Below are 20,980 nucleotides of genomic sequence, written 5' to 3'. Positions count from 1 at the left end.
CAGGCGCCATGCACAATTTTATTGATCTGAAATTAGTGGATAGGCATGGCTTGCAATATGAGGTGTTTGCTGGTTTTGGTGTGAAGGTTGTAGATGGTGCAATATTGGGCTGTACTAGGATTCCTCAGCTTAGCATTCAGATGGGAGATTATACCTTGACAGATGATTTCTATGTACTCGCACTAGAGGATTATGATGTGGTTTTGGGTATGTAGTGGTTACATGGTATTGGGCGGTACATTATTGACCACTGTAGTGTGCAGTTAGAGTTCCTTTCTGGGGGGAAGAAGACTATCTTGAGGGTAGCATCAGATGGTGGACATAAGGAGTTGTCCTCTCAGAGGATGGAGACTGTCATTAGATGTGATTATGTGATTTTTCTACACACAATTATGTGAAGCCCAAGACACCTATACCTCAGGATAGCAGGGATTTCATGTTGATATACAGTCAGTGATGAATCAGTGTGGTCGAATGTTTGGTGATATACCACCGAGTGTACCTCCTAATAGAGGATTTGAGCATGGGATAGAGATGGAGGATGGAGCTAAGCCAGTAATCACCACTCCATATCGTCATCCTAGAGCATACAAGGATGAGATTGAGAAGACCATTCATGAGTTGTTAGACATGGGGTTCATTCGCCCTAGCTCTAGTCCTTTTGCTTCTTTTGTGGTACTGGTTAAGAAGAAGGATGGGACTCTGCAAATGTGTATAGATTCTAGGGCCTTGAACAAGAAGACGATCAAAAATAGATATCCCATTCCACACATTGATGGATGAGCTTCATGGAGCTATCTACTTCTCTAAGATTGATCTTTGTTCAGGCTATCATCAAATACCTGTCCGGGATGAGGACGTACATAAGACTACATTCTATTATCACTATGGCCATTATGAGTTCTTGGTGATGCCTTTTGGTCTCACAAATGCACTGGCCACTTTCCAATCCTGTATGAACCATATCTTCAACAAGCAATTGAGGAAATCGGTTCTAGTGTTTTTCGATGATATCTTGATTTATAGTTGTACTTGGGAGGATCATCTCAAACACCTAGAGGAGGTACTTAGCATCATGGAGAGTCAGTCTCTATTTGCTAAGCTGTCCAAATGTGAGTTTCGACTCAGTGAGATTTTATATTTGGGCCATGTGATCAATATTGATGGAGTGAAGGTGCATGAGGAGAAAATCCAGGCAATTCGGGATTGGCCCTATCCCATGAACATTACTAAGTTACATGGAGTTCCTTGGCTGATGTGCATATTATCGGAGGTTCGTGAGGGGATTTTCTCAATTAGCAGCACCCTTGACAAATCTCATGAAGAAAGAAGCCTTCACATGGACAGAGCAGGCACAAGGAGTCTTTGACAGACTCGAGGAGGTTATGAGCACATGTCCGATTTTAGCACTCCCTGATTTCTTGCAGCCTTTTGTACTTGAGTGTGATGCTTCAGGTGAGGGTATAGGGGTTGTTTTGATGCAAAACAGACATCCCATTGCTTATGAGAGTGGGAAGCTGCATGATAATGAGAGGTTGTATTCTACTTATGATAAGGAAATGTTGGCTATTATGCATGCATTAGTCAAATTCAGACAAATCATGTTGGCAACAAATTCGTGGTAAGAATTGACTACAATACTCTAAAATATTTCCTTGATCAAAAAGAGCTCAATGATCGTCAACAAAAGTGGGTAAGCAAGATTGAAGCCTATGATTTTGACATAGGATTTATTAAGGGGAAGAAAAATACTGTTGCTGATGCACTTTCTAGGAAACCATCACTTGCTGCCCTATGCTCAATGAGTGAGATTTCACTAGATTGGAAGGCTCAACTTTTAGTTGAGAATTCCAAAAATCAGCATGCTTCTGAGATCATGGATGGATTGGTATAGGATAATAAATATAGAGTGATTGATGATGCCATCTACTACAAAAACAGAGTCTACCTTGTTCCTGAATCACAACTAAAGGGACAGATTTTAAATGCCCTCCATGATACTCCTACAATAGAGCACCCCGGTTATGGTAAGATATAGAGCAGTACGAGAGAGATTCTCTTGGAAGGGTCTCAAGGATAATGTCTTACGCTATGTTCGTGAATGCATGTCTTGCTAGCAAAACAAGACAGAGCATACTTTACTGGCTAGTTTGCTGCAGCCCTTGCCTATACCGGAACAGAAGTGGACCGAACTCTCTATAGACTTCATTGCAAGTATTCCTCAGTACAGGGGAAGGATTGTATTTATGTTGTGGTGGACAGGTTAACTAAATATGCTCACTACTTTCCGCTTGTAGTTGATTTCACAACATCCCAGGCAACTGAGCTATTCTTCACAGAGGTGTTCAGACTCCATGGTCATCCTAAGACAGTAGTGAGTGACAAGGACAACAGATTCTTGAGTTCCTTTTGGTAGGAACTTTTCAGGCTCGCAGGCACAGAGTTGACACCTAGTACCAGCTACCACCCTTAGACGGATGGGCAGACGAAGATAGTTAATAAGTTGATTGAGGGGTATCTGTGTAATTATGTGTCGAGGCAGCAGAAGGCATGGGTACATTGGTTGTATCTGGGCGAGTATTGTTATAATACTACGCACCACATGTCCATTGATAAGTCTCCTTTCAGAGCACTTTATGGCTACGATGCATTATCTTTTGCTAATCTGGCTTTGAGTGACGTAGAGATCCTTTGCCACAAGATTAGTTACAGGAGAACTAGGATATTATGAGTTCTCTCACGGAGAACTTACCGCATGCACAGAATCAGCCGAAAATGTGTGCTGATCGGCATAGGACCGAGAGGGTATTTGAGGTGGATGACATGGCTTTCCTACGCTTACAGCCCTACTAACAGAGCACCATTAAAGGGGGGAGCTGAGAAGCTCAAACCTCATTTTTAAGACCTTACAGAGTTCTCAGGCGAGTTGGGGAGGTCGCTTATGAGGTTGAGCTACCACCTGATAATAAAATTCATAATGTGTTCCACGTATCATGCCTAAAGAAGGCACTGGGGCAGCATATTATAGCATCACCTGATTTACCTCCTTTGGATGAGGAAGGTAAGTTGACTTTGGTTCCTGAAGAGAGTCTAGAGGTGAGGGAACAACGGTTGAGAAGTAGGGTGATTTGGGAGTATTTGGTACGTTGGAGAGGTCTACCCATAAAAGATACCACTTTGAAGGGTGAATCCATTTTGCAGCACCCAGCATTGCAATTGCTTGTGGGCAAGCATCTCCGAGAAGGGAGGACTGTCATGTCCCCTCTTTAGTTTGACTAGCAGAATTATGTGAGTTAGCTTATCATGGGGGTCTCATAGCCTAGCATTTGTGGATAGAGACTCATACAGCATATTCAATGACCGGGTTTGACTTTATAGGCAATTGAGAGCCAGTTGGGTGCAGTCCCTTGATTTTAGGGGGTATCTCTACATTTTAGGAGGATGTGGCAATTTCGAAATGTGAGGTTCCACGGGACCATTCCATGGTTTCAGTTTAAGGATGACAGGGTGTGTTCCCTAGTTTCTAGGAGCATCCCTACATTATAGGGAAGGGACTACCAGTTGACCCATCTCGTCCGATATCAATCAAAGAGAGGTGACATGGTCAGTTTCACGTTTATTTGGTTGGTTTGGGCTTTCAGAGGGAAATTGGAGAATATTTTAATTTATTTAAATATTTCCTAAGTTAGCATTTAAATAATTTATAATAAGGCTATTTATATAGCCATTTCAGAGTAATAAGGGGAATATGGCTTCGTTTGGTCAGATGTGCCCTTGTGTTATTGCTCGTTGGAAAAGTCTTGAATTATTATAAACTATTTGCACTATCTAGAGACCTTTTGGCACTTTGAGTTATGACATTTTAATAAAGTAATGTTTTTCCTATAGCCTAGACATCTTTATTTGGGAAAATGTTATTTTCTTAGTGCAAAGTGTCATTCTCATTTGGGGTTCGATTTGCACTTGGGAGGAGTTACAAGGAGATGAAGACCTAATTGTGGAGTATCTTTTGACATTTGAGACTTGTGAAATTGGAAATTGCTCTAGTGGAGCAATTCAGAGGCTTGGGACAAAAACCCTACATCTGGATTGTTGGGACGCAAACCTCAACAAGGATTTTGTGATTCAGTATTGGAGTTAAAAGGTACTATTCTTTGTGGCAAGGATTGACATTCTTCATAGCACCATTTATCAGAAGGAAACATCACATTCAGCTAGGCTGCCTACCTATTCCAGCTTGGGCGTTTCTTCCAAAGGCAGCTCAGGCTTGTATTGTAGGCGTCATTCCTTATTAGGAGCCATGTTTTGCAGTTTGGAGATCATACAGGGGTTTGTGGCAACAAGCTCTCCATCTTTTGTGATTGTAAAACCCTCTACAGTTAGCGTCAGGTTCATTGTAGACAACAACAAATCCATTTGATATATTTATTTCTTTTACTGCAAAAAACTGAATATTATGCCTGGTACAATTTGAATCATTTCCAGATTGTTAAGTGTTTTCAATATATGAACACTACTCATCATTCTTAGTTCGAAGTTATTTGTTATTTACTTGCATATATCTTCAAAAACTCCTAAAAACTTGAAAACGAGAAAAAACCAAAAAGAAATCAGAATTCTATAAAGTCTATTGAGAGGTACAAAATTGTGGTCAAAGTCTCGGATTTTGAAACAAACATCAATTTCCAAGGTCACTGGGATTGGGAATCTTTCAATCATGGAGTCTCACATAAGATCCACCATAGCTACTCCTAGATGGTGGATTTGTAATGTCCCCACTATCTGAGTTAGTTTGGGACAAGTAATACCTGCAAATTAATGGGTAGAATAACATTAATTAAAACTAACTATATTATTTTACCCTCTAATTTTAACCCCAATCTTAAGGACGTCTCCAGATTGGGCTTCCTAGCTTATAACTACCTCGTCTTCATCCCGAGAGCACACCCCTTAAGATTCTTCTTGGATGGGCATCCTCTATCCAAGGCAAATCACATATAGGTTGACATCATCAGAATATTCTGGCACATTGATTATCGGCCATGGCGGACAATGGAGATCTTAATATCTCACATGCTCCATGCTTGGAGTCTCATTAATATCCATGGTCTTAACCCCACAAGCTAACATAATATTATCTAAGATCCAATACTTCTCCTTAAGAAGCTATATTGATTATTCCAAAATAATAGATTCATATTACTTAAATGAATAATAAAATTCAAACTAGGCCTTTCCAGATCTCAACTAGGTTAGTCTCTTTTTTCTAGGTGAATTTTTTTCATGCCTCGATTTTTGAGTCAGTGGATTCAAAATCTAATTCCAAATTCTGTCATGTCCCCAAATTTTAATGTAATTTTTTAATTAAATTAATTAACTAACTAGTCCCAGAATTTAAATAATATAAGGACCTTTAATTAGTTACTTTAATTAACTAATATGGGGCACAAGTTAATATTTGGATTTGTGGTTCCGATTGATTTAATATATCTCGGATATATTTTTATTTTAGTTTCTATTGGTAAGTGTTGCCATTGGCTATCTTTGTACACCCTCAGAAAGGTTTTCCCTAACGGGTATTTAAGCACAGCTTGTAGGTAGTCGTGGTTAGGCTATTTTGGATTATTTCTTTGTACTTTGAATTCCTGTTGGGATTCTCTATTGCTCGCCATTTCGGAAGTGGAAGACCTTCCCTACTTGGCTATCTCTGGTTTCGATGGGATTCAACCCTCCCCCTATTCCGTCGCCTATAACACTTCGCTCAGATCTGGCAAATTGGAGCATCATCTTTCGGCATATATATATATATATATATATATATTAGTTGAAGGAATTACCTGTATTCAAGCTTCTATCATTGTGTTTGGGTTTCATCTAAATCTTTGTGTTTGTATTGCATTCGCAATTGGCATTTTTTTGTTATCTTTTGGATCAGCCACCTACTCGTACGGCTTCAAAAACATTCCCGTACTGCATTTCATTCACCGTACGGTCAGCTATCTAATATCATATGACCAAATTGAAGACACACCCTCACCACCGTACGGACTATCCTCCAGTCTATTGTACGGCCAAGACTTGGACGTCGTACTTCCCCTCCGTTGACACCATATGGTCTCTTCATACCATTGTACGGCCCCTCTCTTGCTCACCATACAGTATATTAGGCGACCAACAACATATCATACGGCCTTCATTCTTACCATACATCACTATTTGGCCTCTGTACCAGTGTTTTTCTGCACTTGGTTTACCGTACGAGTTTGCACATCGATTTGAAGAAGAGTTGCAAGTACAGGTCATTACAAATTCTTTGTAGGTTTTTCGAGCTCTCTTCTAGGTGTCCTTTCATTTCTTTTGGGTCTTCTATCAATCTGCATCAAAGTTCGTGCCTTTTCAAATATTCACATTTTTACATCAAAAACATGTCATGGCATCTGTCACCAAACTTCTCTTGGAAGGCAGTTAGCGATTTAATGGAAAGAACTACAATACCTAGAAGCAGATAATGATGATGATCTTCAAGTACCGTTGCCTTGAGGCGCTTGTTCTAGGTACTAAGACTCGTCCTACCACAATCAATGCTACCACAGACCAACATGCAAACCTCTCTGATCAACCCGAGGCTACCTTTTAAGCTTTTTGAGGACATGCAAATTTCTATTTTTTTAAATAGATTGACCATTAAGGAAGGGTATTACAATATTAGATAGTTTCTATTTATTCTCTCTTCCGTCTTTTTCTCATGGTCACTCTTTTTGTAATCTTTCCATAAATTCCTTTTGTTCATTATGGAGACTTTTTTTTTTCACTCTACAAGAATGTTTTTATTTCCTCTCTCTTGTTCATTATAGAAACATTCTCTTGTATTTTGTATATATAGATCATTCATGATCTTTGTTTAATAACACATTCATTATTTTACCATAATAATGTCACTATTTAACTAGCCCTGATTGTTCCTACATTACCACTCACAATGGGTGAACCTCTCACACAATGGATATCAAACATGAGAAGGCTATGGTTTTTGCACGCTCCCCATTCTAACAACAAGGTCAAGGCTAAATCATGTTCTAGTGTGTTGTATGTGTACTAAGGAACACCATACTTGAGATGTAATATAGGTTGGTTTCCTGAATATGTATATGAGTTCTCTGCCTACACTTGGGATTCTTTTGGCCAAACTCATTCTTTTGAATGGTTGTATACAATCTTTATTATCAATTGTTATGGGTTAAAATACAGAAACTGTGTGAGTTCATGTTTGTAATTTCCTACAAAGGTTTATTTATGGAAATCATTCTATAATGGTAACTTCTCTACATATGGTATGGAATCTCTAAGAACTGATTGTTGCAGCAATCTTGGGGTCACATTTGTTGACTTGTAGTATGTTCTTAATTGGTCCCTAGCATCAAGTGTAGTCTCCTTGGTGAGTATGAATCGAATTATCAAAAATAAATGTGTCTTTTTAATATGCATAAGGGTGCTCTGAATTATCTGTCAATCACTACATATTTTTCCTTTGCATGAACTTTTCATTTCATTGAATGTTGTCCAAGATCAACTTCCAACTAAACTAACTTGTTTCTTAAGCACATTTTAGTTCACTAAGTGGAATTTATTCTCTATATCTGCATATTCTTGACTTCGTCACCAATGGACATGGCATAGGTCATGAAGGCCATCAATAACATTTTAAATTTTCAAAATCTTTGTTTGTTTCCTTAAGCTGTTATTGGGTAACTAATTCTCCATAATTATAAGTGTTTCTAGGAGATTCCAATCATATAAATCTAGATAATAAGATAATATATTATATTTGTGATCCTAAACTATAATCCTGCTAAGCTAGAGTGAAAGATGGCTAGATGCAAAGCTTATAATTTATCTTGCAGCATTTGTTAATTTTCCTATAACATTTCACGGGAACACTCTTGGTGTTGTAGAGTTCAAAGTGTAGAAGTGAAACCTACTCTCATTAGTTGGCCCAAGGTTACTTGTTGATTTTGGAGAATTGCTGCAAATGTATTGGCACAGCCTATATAGTATGTGTTTTTCAAAGACAACAATCTCATTCTTATTTATATTGTGGATAAGACATGAAGAGACATGTCCCTTCATAGGACATGTCTATTCATTAAGATATACTCTTTTAATTAATATAATTATATTTATAAATTTTTATATATATACTATTTCTTTAGTCTCATTATATTAATAATAATACTTGGATAAATTTATATCTCATATATAGTGAGTATATATATATATATATATAAAATCTCGTAGCTTCATACGACTGAAGCTACCAAACATCAAGACTGCCTCTTAGCTAGGGAGGATAAACACAAGATATAATATTACTTTAATGTAAAATAAGGAATGGCAAGTTTTAAGGATATCTTTGATCAAAAGATATCCACCATTTCGATATCATCTCATGATATCAAAAGTAATGGTTGCCAAGTACTCAAAATGTTCATAAGGCATGTACACATGTATCCTCAATAATACTTACCATATGAACATTCATGGTTTGCTTAAGGAACTTAATCCACCATAAAAGATATAATCTATCATGATCTATCTCAGACATCATTAGATGTCCATCACAATAGAAGGCCATGGTCTATTTAAGGAACTTAATCCACCATGCAAGTTATCATCTATCATGATCTGCTTAGACATCATAAGATGTCCATCACAGTAAAAGGTCATGGTCTGTTTAAGGAATTTAATCTTCCATGCAAGTTACCATCTATCATGATCAGCTTAGACATCATAAGATGTTCATCACAATAGAAGGTCATGGTATGTTTAAGGAACTTAATCCACCATGCAAGATATCATCTATCATGACCTGCTTAGACATCATAAGATGTCCATCACAATAGAAGGCCATGGTCTATTTAAGGAGCTTAATCCACCGTGTCATCTATCATGATCCTCTTAGACATCATCAGATGTCCATCATAACAGAAGATTAAGTTATTGAAAGATCGTCACCATCCAATAACTTTTACAAATACAAGTGATAATCATTTGGAACTCGTCCCTTCCTCGTGATGTACACAGGGGGTAAGCCCATTAAAATCATGCAGTCACACACATGGATTTTCAAACTCCCTCTAAATATCAATCTTCTGAGCTCCTCATCCAATGTTGCCTTTGAAGAAGTGTCCCTCCCTTTGAATCTGATATCAATCCTCCTTTTCCAGCAAGAACCTTGGAGAGAAAGGAAAAGATCAAGGCAAATAGCTCTTATAATATGTATAATACGAATAAGAGAAAGACTACAATGAGTAGATAAATGAAATACTTAAGGATAATAAATACTTATCTGAGCATCCTTGGTACAAGTTGCTTCAATGAAGGTTCATATGCATTAGATCAAAAAATGCCTCCATATAAACATTGGTTATTATTCCCCCCCAAAATGTAAAATGCCCACTTTTATTAATCTCCTGATCTCTTATAGTCAAGAAAATTCCTCTAATGGAATATTGACTCCCTCTTTATTTACACTGAAGTACTCACAAAGCTTCCAAATGCACTTGTATAAAGCTCTTTTTAATTATAGAAAATATATATAATCTAAAATATTATCTATTTATCACCTTTAAAAAGTAAATGAAATATCATTTAGAATACTTACATGTTCTTATATATATAACAACTATGAAATTTATAACATCTCCAATATGATATAAGAATGAACAAATGCAATCATACATTTTAATTACCTTATTTCATGGTTCACCGGCGGGCCCGGCTTTCCATATTTTGCAATGTCTTAACACTCGTTTGATCACCAATTGGGGTCTTGTCGCATAAATTTTCATCCTCGTTGACGTTAAGTTGGGAAGTGTAATGCCTCATTTTATTTAATCCCTATAATTCTGGGCCTTTATTCTCCTCATTATATTTAAATGTAACACAATGGACATCTTTTGTATTATATGCCCCATTAAACCCCCACTTAGTTGGCGGTTGGTCCCATGTGATTATGTCCAATGTCTGTCAATTTGCCTTTCTAATCATAGCACACAATTTCGGGGGTCCACTATTTGTATAGGTTGCAATGTCCATGTCAAATAGTCGGGGGTGAATGAGTAAATAATTCATTGAGGATGTTTCAATCGAAAAATGGGAAACAATCCCTTTGTAAATACTGTCCTTTTAAAAATTATTCTTGTTTATGTCCACTTTGAACTTTGCATGCATGCAAATCAATCTTCTCTATATCTTCCATGCAATATCCAATTGTCCCCGTCACATGATAGCTTATCCGGAATTCCGCGTTGCAGGAGTCAAAAGTGATAATGAAATACCTTCCTATTCAAGGTGGTATAATTTGGGTTTGACCCCGTGCGTCGTATGTCTAAGGGGTTGATCTTTCACCAGTGGTGGCTGCGCACACTCCTATGTCCTTGCATTCAAAATACAAACAGGAACATTATATTAAATTCGGCTCTGATAAATTCTCTGAAAATATTATTTATTCCAATGCCATAGTATGACTTTTGAAGTTTATGCAAATATTGAAAGGATTATTCGCCTTCAACATGTGAAAAATCTAACCATTGCAGTCACTGATTATTAATCTCCTATCGTAAACGATTATTAAACTGCTGAAAACAAATTCCCAGCTAATATTGAAAAATAACACAACTGCAACTTCACTTAAAATACGGAAAGAAATGTGCAACACAATGAACACAATATTTTCGGACAAATTGTCCCTAGAAAAACCCCTTTGCCACGAAACTAGCCTTGTATTTCTCGATGCTACCATCTGCACCGTGCTTTATCTTATAGATCCAGCGTGATCCAACTACTACCTCCCACACATCATTCTGCATTATTGAAGAATATTCCTCAACCATAGCATCTCGCCATACTTGATGTTCTGCAGCTTCTTGATAGCTAGAAGGCTCACTATCTACCAACTGACTAACTAATGCCACATAGTCATTGAACTTGGCTGGTTGTCTTCGCTGTCTAGTACTCTTCCTAGGAGCTCCCACAAACTCCTGAGTATCCCTTTGTGTATCTGGAACCAAATGGTTCCTGCTGCCAACTGTAGAGGATGAAATGTCAACCTCTAAGTCTTCTAGATGCATTTCCTATTGCACCTGTTGCTCCATACTCTGTGAATCTTCACTAACTGAGTCTACACTCGTACTGGTAAGTGTACTTGAGCTTTGCTGCCCTTGACTTGGTCTTGGAGCTTCTATTGGCTACTCACTCTGATCATCTGCTGGCAAATCTCTAGATCTCCTGAATGCCTTGTCCTCCATGAACTTGACATCCCGTCTGACAATAATTCTTTTAGTCCCCGGAATGAAAATCCTATATGCCTTTGAAGTCTCACTGTACGCAACAAAGTACCCCCTCTCTGCAGTCTAATCTAACTTTGTACATGTATCTCCAGGAATATGACAATATGCCAAACTCCCGAATATCCTGAAGTGACTAACATCTGGCTTCTTCCCTGTGAAAGCCTCCTCTGGTGTCATCTTCCCTAGCACCTTGTGTGGAACTCTATTCTGAATGTAGACTGTTGTATTACACGCCTCTGCCCATAAGTAACGGGGCATGTCCTGGTCATGTAGCATAGCTCTTGCTGCCTCCGATATAGAACGGTTCTTCCTTTCAACAACTCTATTCTGCTGTGGATTGTAAGGAACAGTCCATTCTCTCTTGATTCCTTCTCTGGTGCAGAACTCCTGGAAGACATTTCCTTTGTACTCGCCTCCATTTTCTGACGGAAGAACCTTTATCTTCTTTCCTGTCGAGTTCTCCACAAGAGCCTTGAACTCTTCGAATCGACTGAAAACCTCATCCTTAGTCTTCAAGAAGTATATCCAGGTCTTTCTAGAGAAATCATCAATAAAAGTAACATAGTACTCATATCCTCTAAGAGATTTCGTCGACATTGGTCCACAAACATCTGAATGTACTAGATCAAGAACACCCTTAGATCTGGTGTCACTCCTTGGAAAAGATGCTTTCGCAAACTTCCCCAACACACATCCCTTACATACATCGTCATGCTCTGTGCTCACCTCTGGAACACCTGTCACGGTCTCACGAAGCAATCTAAGTGCTCCATGATGACTATGGCCCATCCTCCTATGTCATAGCTCTCCAAGATCTCTAGGATTATTGTTGCTCATAAGTGCCTTAAGAGTATCAAACTGCAATCTATAAAGGCGACCACTCCTAACTCTAATAGTTATGGGTGATTTCCAATCCTTGTGCTTAATCAACACATGTGTCCCTCTAAAGAGTACATTATACCCCCTATCCTGAAGAACAGATACAGAAATCAAATTCATACCTAAGCCTGGCACATATAACACATCATGAAGTGGAATTATCTTTCCATTCTCTCTCTGAAACTGAACAGTCCCTTTCCCAACAGGGTTGAGTTTGGACAAGTTTCCCATAGAACTCTAGATGTTGGTGTCCTCCTCCTTGTAACTGGAGAAGTACTCTCTAACTCCTGTCATATGAAATGACGCCCCACTATCTATATACCAAACACACTGTGAGGTTGAGCTAACCATACAAGCTATGAGTGCAAACTCATCTTCCATTCTACTGGAGAGTTCTTCTGCACTTGCTGAAGCTGCCACCTGCTTCTTACCCTTTTTCCTCTCTGGGCAATCATTGACATAGTGGCCAAACTCGTGACATCCAAAGCACTTGACCTTAGAAAGGTCCTTCTTCTTCTTTTCACTTTGTGAATTTGATCCTTTGCTAGATCCCTTCTTTGCTTTCCCTTTACCCGCTAGGGCAACGTTCTCTTGTTCCACCTCATTTTTCTGACTCTTGTTGGCCCCATTGACAAGACTCAGTCTAAACTCCTCCTGAGTGAAATCAGTCCATAGTCGATCCCAACTCGGTAAAGTATCTCGTCCACTGACAACTTGAACAAAGACACTCCATTGTTTAGTAAACCCATTTAAGGCTATTCTCACTAGCTCATCATCACTAGGGCTATCTCCAACAGCTGCTAACTCATCCTTGACAAGTCTGAGCCTGGTGAGGTAACTTGTGACGTCTTCTCCCTGATTCATCCGAGTATTCTTTAGCTTCTCTCTGAGAATCAACTTCTTGTTGGTGGTAGCATTCTGGTACAGATTTAGAATGGCGTCCCACATCTTCTTTGCTGTATCTAGCTCCGAGATATGTGGAACAATATGATCCTTGACACCATCAAGGATAATCCTCCTCGCTTTGGCATCGTCCTTCCTATATGCTGCAAGCTGTGTTGCATCCGTTGGTACAGGTACACCACTAGTAGCATAATCCTTGATACCATTCTCTTCCAACAATAAAGAAATTCTGGCCTTCCAGACACCAAAATTTGAGGCACCGTCCAATCTATCCTGATCTCTCAAACCAGCTGAAGCCATCTCAAGGGTTTAAAGCAATAATAAATCTAAAGAGATCAAAATTTCTTTCCTAGGGAAAAACTCTTCTACCCTTAACAATGCTCTGATACCATGTGAAAAATCTAACTATTGCAGTCACTGATTATTAATCTCCTATCGTAAACGATTATTAAACTGCTGAAAACAAATTCCCAGCTAATATTGAAAAATAACACAACTGCAACTTCACTTAAAATACGGAAAGAAATGTGCAACACAATGAACACAATATTTTCGGACAAATTGTCCCTGGAAAAACCCCTAAGGGAAAACCAGTTCTACAGATGAGGAATTATATTAAACTTCAGCAAATCAAGAGATACAAAATTCCTTGGCTCTCACTGGCAGAACTCTGACAACCTCCTAATTTATCCCGCTGATATTCCCCACTGCTATTCCCACGCTAACACTGCGCCCTTGCCAACACTGCAAGACTGTTTGCTAACACTGCAAACGTTTCTCCAAAACCTCTTATCCAAATGACCCAATGACCCATTTTTATACTACTCCTGTTGGTAAACCAACGACCGAGATTAAATCAAACCAACGGCTGAGATTAAGACAACTCGACAGCCAATAATAGAATTGGTTGCAAAGTGTCCAAAAGGGAATCACTAAAATTAGTAAATAATAACCATTTACTAATTTTTGGCAAGTGGACAAACAGCTGTCCAAACCACCCATAAATACAACTGCTATTCATAGATAAGGACGAACAGCTGTCTAAGCTACCCATAAATACTACTGCTATTTCCGGGTCAGAAATAACAACTGTCCAACTAACAATAATTAACACAACACAATGGTCATTGCCAATTAACATTTGAGCCTGGCTCTAATACCGTGTTGATTTTGGAGGATCGCTGCAAATGTATTGGCACAGCCTGTACCATATGTGTTTTCCAAAGGCAGCAATCTCATTCTTATTTGTATTGTGGATGAGACATAAAGAGACATGTCTATTCATTAAGATATACTCTTTTAATTAATATAATTATATTTATATATATAGTATTTATATAGTTCATTATATTAATAATAATACTTAGATATATAAATTTATATCTCATAAACAGTGAATATATATATATATATAAAATCTCATAGGTTTATACGACTGAAGCTACCAAACATCAACACTTGTGATTTGATGATAAGTTTCACACAAGTATCTAATCTGAACATTCTCCGAGGTCAATCAAATCACATAGGACAGTTTGGAGCACTAATGAACACATACCATGATGAAACCAATATCAATATTCATATTCCAAGGATGAATTATGGGCATCATATGAAATACCACTAAATACTTAAAGTTACTTGTTGATGAGCACAATGCCCGTTCCCCATTTCAATTATGTTTGAATCAGTCATATTAATTAAATAATTAGAACCTCACCAGTAACAACTTTGGACTATGGGTGAATGAATTATGGGCAAACCAAAATAGGAAAAACAAACAGGCTGTAAATAGAACTACAATAAGAACATAGCCAATTATCCACTTTTAATTATGGTTGATCAACTCAGGATGCTACATGAATAGCACCATTACAATTTATTTGACTTTAATTAGATCTTTATGAATGAACGCCTCCGATTTTGGTTGAATGAATTGTGAATATCCCGTGTAACAATGCAGTCAATATAAATACGAAGTACGATAAAAACAATGGGAATGTCAATTTTCGATAATTGTTAAATAAATTGTCCATTAGATGAAAATCGTAGCATAAACAGGAACTATAGTGAAACAGCGTCATTATAGAGATATAAATATCATACCTTATTTTGGCCACTAATTGGTCTGAAACTTCGTAGATGAACAGTAGGATGTCCGTTGAGGCATTTTGGGAGGCTCGTGGTCAGCTTAAACTGTTGAAATTGAACTCCGTGCCATTGTTTGGTTATCATATTGCGTTAAAATATTATTTCAGTTCCTTCCTACCTTAAACAGAAAAGCAATGAAAATCTCGTTGTGGTTCCGCTGCTCTCGATAGTTTCCAAATGGATACAGAATGTAGAAGGCTTTCGAGTTCTTGGTACGAATTAAGGGTTTCGAATTTTAGACCTTTTCTTGTCCAAAACGAAGACGAGTGAGTACCAGTTTTACGAGGGCGTTAGTAATTTAAATTACACCTTTTCTATTCAGCAAATGGCTATGCGACAAAACTGATATTATTTTGTCATCTATGAAATAAGTTGACAATTATACGATAATTATCTTGTGATTATATATATATATATATATATATATATATATTTGTTTGTTTTATTGGCAGTGAATTATTTTTACAAGTAAATGACATTAGATACAAATGTTATACAACTTAACAATAGTGTTGATAATATGGTAGATGGTTGTCTGACTTAACAACAATATTGATAATACAGATGACTAGTGAAGTTGTTCCTAACCTCCTTCAAGATACTAGGTGATTCTTTTAAAGTATCAACATCCATTAGTAAAGAAAACTGAAACAATGTTGCAACTAAGGTGTTTGTATTTCGGGCTGAAAGAACCATAACATACAAGGTTGATGCACTGCAAGATATATGTTCAACACAAGTTGTAATAATAATACTTCTTTGGAGAGACATGGCTCGAGTTCTTTAATGCAAGCACTCTACTCAAGACCATCTAATGAAAATTGGTTTGACTTGTACTTTATATTTTTCTTCAAACAAATAGAGTTGATTGTGGAGATCTTTGGCAACTTTCTAAGCCCAACATTGGTTTGGAGAGCATCTTGAAGAGTAGGGAGCATAGGAGAGAAATATGAAGTGGGCTTTAAGTACTCAACCTAAGAAGGACGGAAAGTATGTGAAAAGACAACCATACACCTGATTCACCAAATATGTTTAAGGATGATGTGCCTAAAGGATTGCATGATAATATTAGGTGCTAATGAAAGACCAATCTTGAGGGAATAAACTCAAAAAGTGGAAAAGAGGAACCTCCAAAGCTTTTGGGCTTGAGGGCAAAACCAATAGTTATGATTGGCAGTCTCTTTTAAGGCAAAAGGGATAGCTTGGAGGGGGGATGACAAATAAGAGTCTGTCGCCAATCAGAATTTTGACATGAAGAATTTTCCACACTAGAAACTGAGCTTGGACATCATCTTTAGACTTCTAAATGAGTTTGTATAACTTATTTAGTGATGGTCTTTTGAGGTTATAATGCCACTTGATGTTGAGTCAATAGGAAAGGTGACTAGAAGGAAGCAACTATTTATACACGTTTGAGTGGGAAACTCTAAAAATTATGATTGTTGGGTCATCTCAAGTTCCTAACAAAATTATCATGACAAGTAGTAGATAAAAAGGCACCACAACTCAGGTCTCACAAGCTGTGTAGGATTTTAAGGATTGGCCTTTTATAAACTAAGGATAAATTAAATTGTGATTTGATTTGATCTCGTGATTTTTAGTCAAACTTCAAGGGGTCCCATAAGTCACAAAATACACAATTACTTTGTTTAAATAGGTGCCTTCCCTTAAGATTTTTGAAGGTAGCCAAAGGGCTATTAGTTTCCTAGATCGAGCAATTCCACCAAATATAGGAGGAAACAAATTGAAACCATGACTTAAAGTTTCATTATACCAACTTAATTTCATTGAAGTAATTTCTCAAGCTCTCCAAATGGAATTGAAGGGATGATTTGAACCATGGGTTCAAAAGTAGGGAACGAAAAGGAGTTTATCTTTCCAACTAACCAAAATCAATGACTGCCAACAGTAGTTGTTTGAATGCAATGTCAAACCAAATATTTCCAAGGTGCATGCCCATCTAAGTCTCTCACAATCCATTTTATGTTGAGATTGTTAGATTGTGGTGACTGATCAGGGAAGTATTATACATACTCCATAATTCCTAAGCGGGGTTTGAGGCCAGGTTGGGCCCTGAGTGGGGGTTTGAGGGTGGCAGCCCCTAATACAGCTGGGGCCACTATTGGGGGTTTGGGGGCAAAGCCTCCGAGAGATTTTTTTTGGAGCTACTATATCGACATTTTATGGCTGACATGTTATAACTAATTTTAACCCTAAAGTGGCAAAATACTTGTATAAAAGGGCTTAGGGTTAGGGATTGTTTCATTGTGGGTGATGTGAAAATTGCTTCTTGTGGCGGTATTGAGCTATAAGGGATTACAAATTGTAATCACTGTATCATAATAATATTGGACTTCTTGTTTGGTGGATGTAGCCTAGGGATTGGGTGAACCACATTAAATCTCGGTATCTTGTGTTCTCTTCTAGTGATCTATTATTTTATGTTATTGTTTATATTTGCATGTAATTGTTATTTATGTTAGTGGTTTTATCCTAACAAAGATAAATGCCTTGCATGTATGGATTGATAATTCCCAAACCTCCTTTGTCCCTTGGTTGGATGCAATATGTCCAAGAAGTTATTGCTAAACCTTTGGTGTTTCTTGATTTATTCCAAAGAATCCTTCTAATAAGCTAATTCAACTGAGTATAATAGGTTTTAGAGGGAAGCCACCAAGATGAAAAGTAAACATGACCAGCTAACAAGATCTTTTTAGTGACTTGGAATCTACCAGCCATGGAGAGGAACTAATTGATCCAATTGAGAAATGTGTTTTTTATTTCATGCATGAATCAAGACCATGTCTCTTTAAGTGAAACTACAATGCCAAAGGGAATGCCAAGTTATCTAGTAATGGTACCATGTTTAATCTCACATCATTCACTAGGAATCTAGGGGTTTGGGTGGGTTGTAATGAATTCAATTTTATGCATGGCTAGCTTGGACCCTAAAATAGTGTAAAAAAATCCAAACATTAGTCACTTTCTCTACCAAATTTTGTATGAACAACATACTATCATCTACAAAATGAAAATTAAGTGTTGTTACACTATGTGGCAATGATATACCATGAATAAGTCTCTTGGAAATAGCATGCTAAAGTAAATATCCAAGACCATCAGCTACAGGGACATAAAGAAAGGGTGCAAGGGGACAACCTTGTGTGATGGACTTTTGCAAGGGAAATGGCAGAGAAAGCATGTCATTGACAAAACTTGGGTAGAAGCATTTTGGAATAAGATGTTGATTTTTTACATATTTTAGGTTCAAATCCAAGCCATTTAAGTGAATCAAGGATGAAAGGCTAGCGGATATGATCATAGGCTTTATCAGAGTCAATCTTAATTATAAGAGTGTCATGAGAAGTTTGTTAGGCCCATTCAGTTATTTCCCAAGCAAGAACTAGATTTCCAAGGATAAATCTTCCTCTCAAGAAGCTTGTTTGCATCAGTTAAACAATATTTTGAGATATTTATTTAATTCTTCATGCAAGAGCTTTATCTATTATTTTATAAGAAGTATTAATTGTTAGGAATAAGGTGTCTCAACCTTGGATAATTCTTATTCTTACTATTTGTTTTGTAAATGTATTTTTTGCAAACAATGTAATTAAGTGTGAGTGTACATGTCTAGTTGGCATGTTGATGTGTCACTCCACTTGCATGTGTTAGGATCTTGAATTGTGTGTAAGGAGATCATGACTGAAATGGTTATGAGGGATTCCTATGACATGTAAGAGCTATTTTTGGAAGATTCGATGATGGGTGAAGACGTGAAGACATGTGGCAATTGATCATCGAGTGTTGTATACTCGAGTCTCCATCTAGCACGCAAGGTTTGGGGCATCAACCTAAAATTTTATTTGGGTTCCTACTTTTTTAGAGAATGGAAAAACCCTAATACAGTTGTTCTTTGGAAGTTGCCCTAAAAATGGAAAGTGCATGATATAAGTATTTTTGGGGTTGTAGATAGAAGGGTGTGAAAAGGTGTATTATTGGTTGCTATTGAATTAATCTTCCATATCCTGAAAGAACTTGCATTGCAAGTGTGTTGTAACCTTTGTGTTGAAGATAATACATTGTGCAGGTTTTGGAGGGGTGGGGTTGTTTTACCGAAAGGTTTTTCCCCAGCAACATATCTTTGTGTTTATGTATTTTCTTTCTCTATCTATTTTATGTATTCATGGTTGACTGCAATATTATTGTTTACATAATATCAAATTTGAAATTGTAAGGATTTAATAGGAATTTGCATAATACTTTCCTTAAGGGATTAGTGTAGGAAGTTGTTTCCGCACCTAAGTTTCATTACATTAAGAATGGTCATAGGATGTCATCCATTCAATGTGTCTTCTTCTTTGCCTTTAGGAACAAGTTAAATCATCCCCTGATTAATCCCCACTCCTAATGATCCATTTTCAACTCCCTCAAGATAGACATTGTATAAATCCTCTTGAATATAAGGCCAAAGAGTTTTGAAGAATCCAATAGGGAGACCATCAATTTCCAGACTTTTTTCTAAAGCCATGCATTAAAGATCAGCATCAATTCCTCTATGGAAAGTAGGCAATAAAGAAATTTGTTATAGTCAAGATCCATTTTATTTAGAATACAAGCATAAACACTATCCTCAAGGATGGCAGGGAGAATATCATTGGTTGAATTATTTGTAAAATGGTTTTAAAAGTATTCATAAAAGATGTTCATAATCTCACAATGATTAGGTTGCAAAGCTCCATCAACATTTAATGGAAGAAATGTGTCATGCTTTATTGCTGCAATTAAGATACAAAAAGAAAAAATTGGAACCATGATCACCATCTTTAATCCACTATATATCTACACATATTTAAGCACCTTTTCCTTTGTAAGCATCAACTTTTTGAAGCATACTTTCAGCCTTGGCAATATTTTGTTACAGTGAGATGTTACATGGATCATAAGCCAAATGTGATCTTCCATATTTTAATTAACCTTTTAATGGATTTCTCAAGTCTACGATATTTTGCAGCCACTCTCTGCCCATATTCACAAAGGAAGGGAAAACATCGCTCAATAGTTTTCCCCCACTATTAAGGCAACTTTTCTTCTGTGATTTAGGTTCACCTTTCCATACATCCAAAAGACCATCTATGTAGTCCTGATTCTTGAGATGCAAAACATTCAATTTAAAAGATAGCTTTGGAAAGAGGTAAAGAGTTTGAGAGTGAAAACACAATAATTATGGGAAATGGTCAAGAAGGTGGTTGAAATATCTAAAGAACAAGATGACCCTTTGATGATGGGAGGATGTGACAAATAGGCGAAATGTAAAAGTTCTCTAGTCTACTCATTTTACAAAAAAATCCTTCTCAACAATTACTCTATGTAAACCACCAAGGCATGTGAATGGCATGTTTCCCAACAAAGGATCATGAACACCAAAAGAGTTTTGAGTTAGCATCCAAGCTTCAAATTTGGATTAACAAAGGTGAGAATAATTATTCCAATTGCGATTAGATGGATATTCCACCGTGATGAAGTCACCTCCTAAAACCCACTCCACATTGGGAAGAATAGTGTGAAGCCACTCCCAAAGCACAATTCTCTCAATCAGAGACTTAGGAGTGTAGATCGAGAAAAACCCCAAAAGCTTGTCATTCATGAGAGTAGTAGCCCAAACACAATGATTGTTTGGATTTGAACCAACCACCACAATA

The 20,980-nt window shown here is 37.3% G+C and overlaps 1 protein-coding gene across 5 annotated transcripts in view; it reads right to left on the bottom strand.

The window, feature by feature from the left end:
- Positions 1-15,567, bottom strand: part of LOC149554623 (zinc finger matrin-type protein) — a 170,107-nt gene extending 154,540 nt beyond the window's left edge. For all 5 annotated transcript variants that reach the window (XM_089828681.1, XM_089828676.1, XM_089828677.1 and 2 more), the window contains exon 1: positions 15,237-15,567. Coding sequence is in view for 4 of the 5 variants with exons in the window: in XM_089828676.1 (XP_089684802.1) it covers positions 15,237-15,365 (129 nt within the window). In the remaining variant the exon portion in view is untranslated. The remainder of the gene's footprint in view (positions 1-15,236) is intronic.
- Positions 15,568-20,980: the final 5,413 nt, after the last annotated feature.

The sequence above is a fragment of the Cupressus sempervirens genome, chromosome 5 (genome assembly GCF_028749045.1).
Source record: "Cupressus sempervirens isolate cs-2001-9-10 chromosome 5, ASM2874904v1, whole genome shotgun sequence".
In the NCBI taxonomy this organism is placed as follows: domain Eukaryota; kingdom Viridiplantae; phylum Streptophyta; class Pinopsida; order Cupressales; family Cupressaceae; genus Cupressus; species Cupressus sempervirens.
The sequence above is the reverse complement of the archived record's forward strand: the minus strand, read 5'-3'. Positions and strand labels throughout refer to the sequence as shown.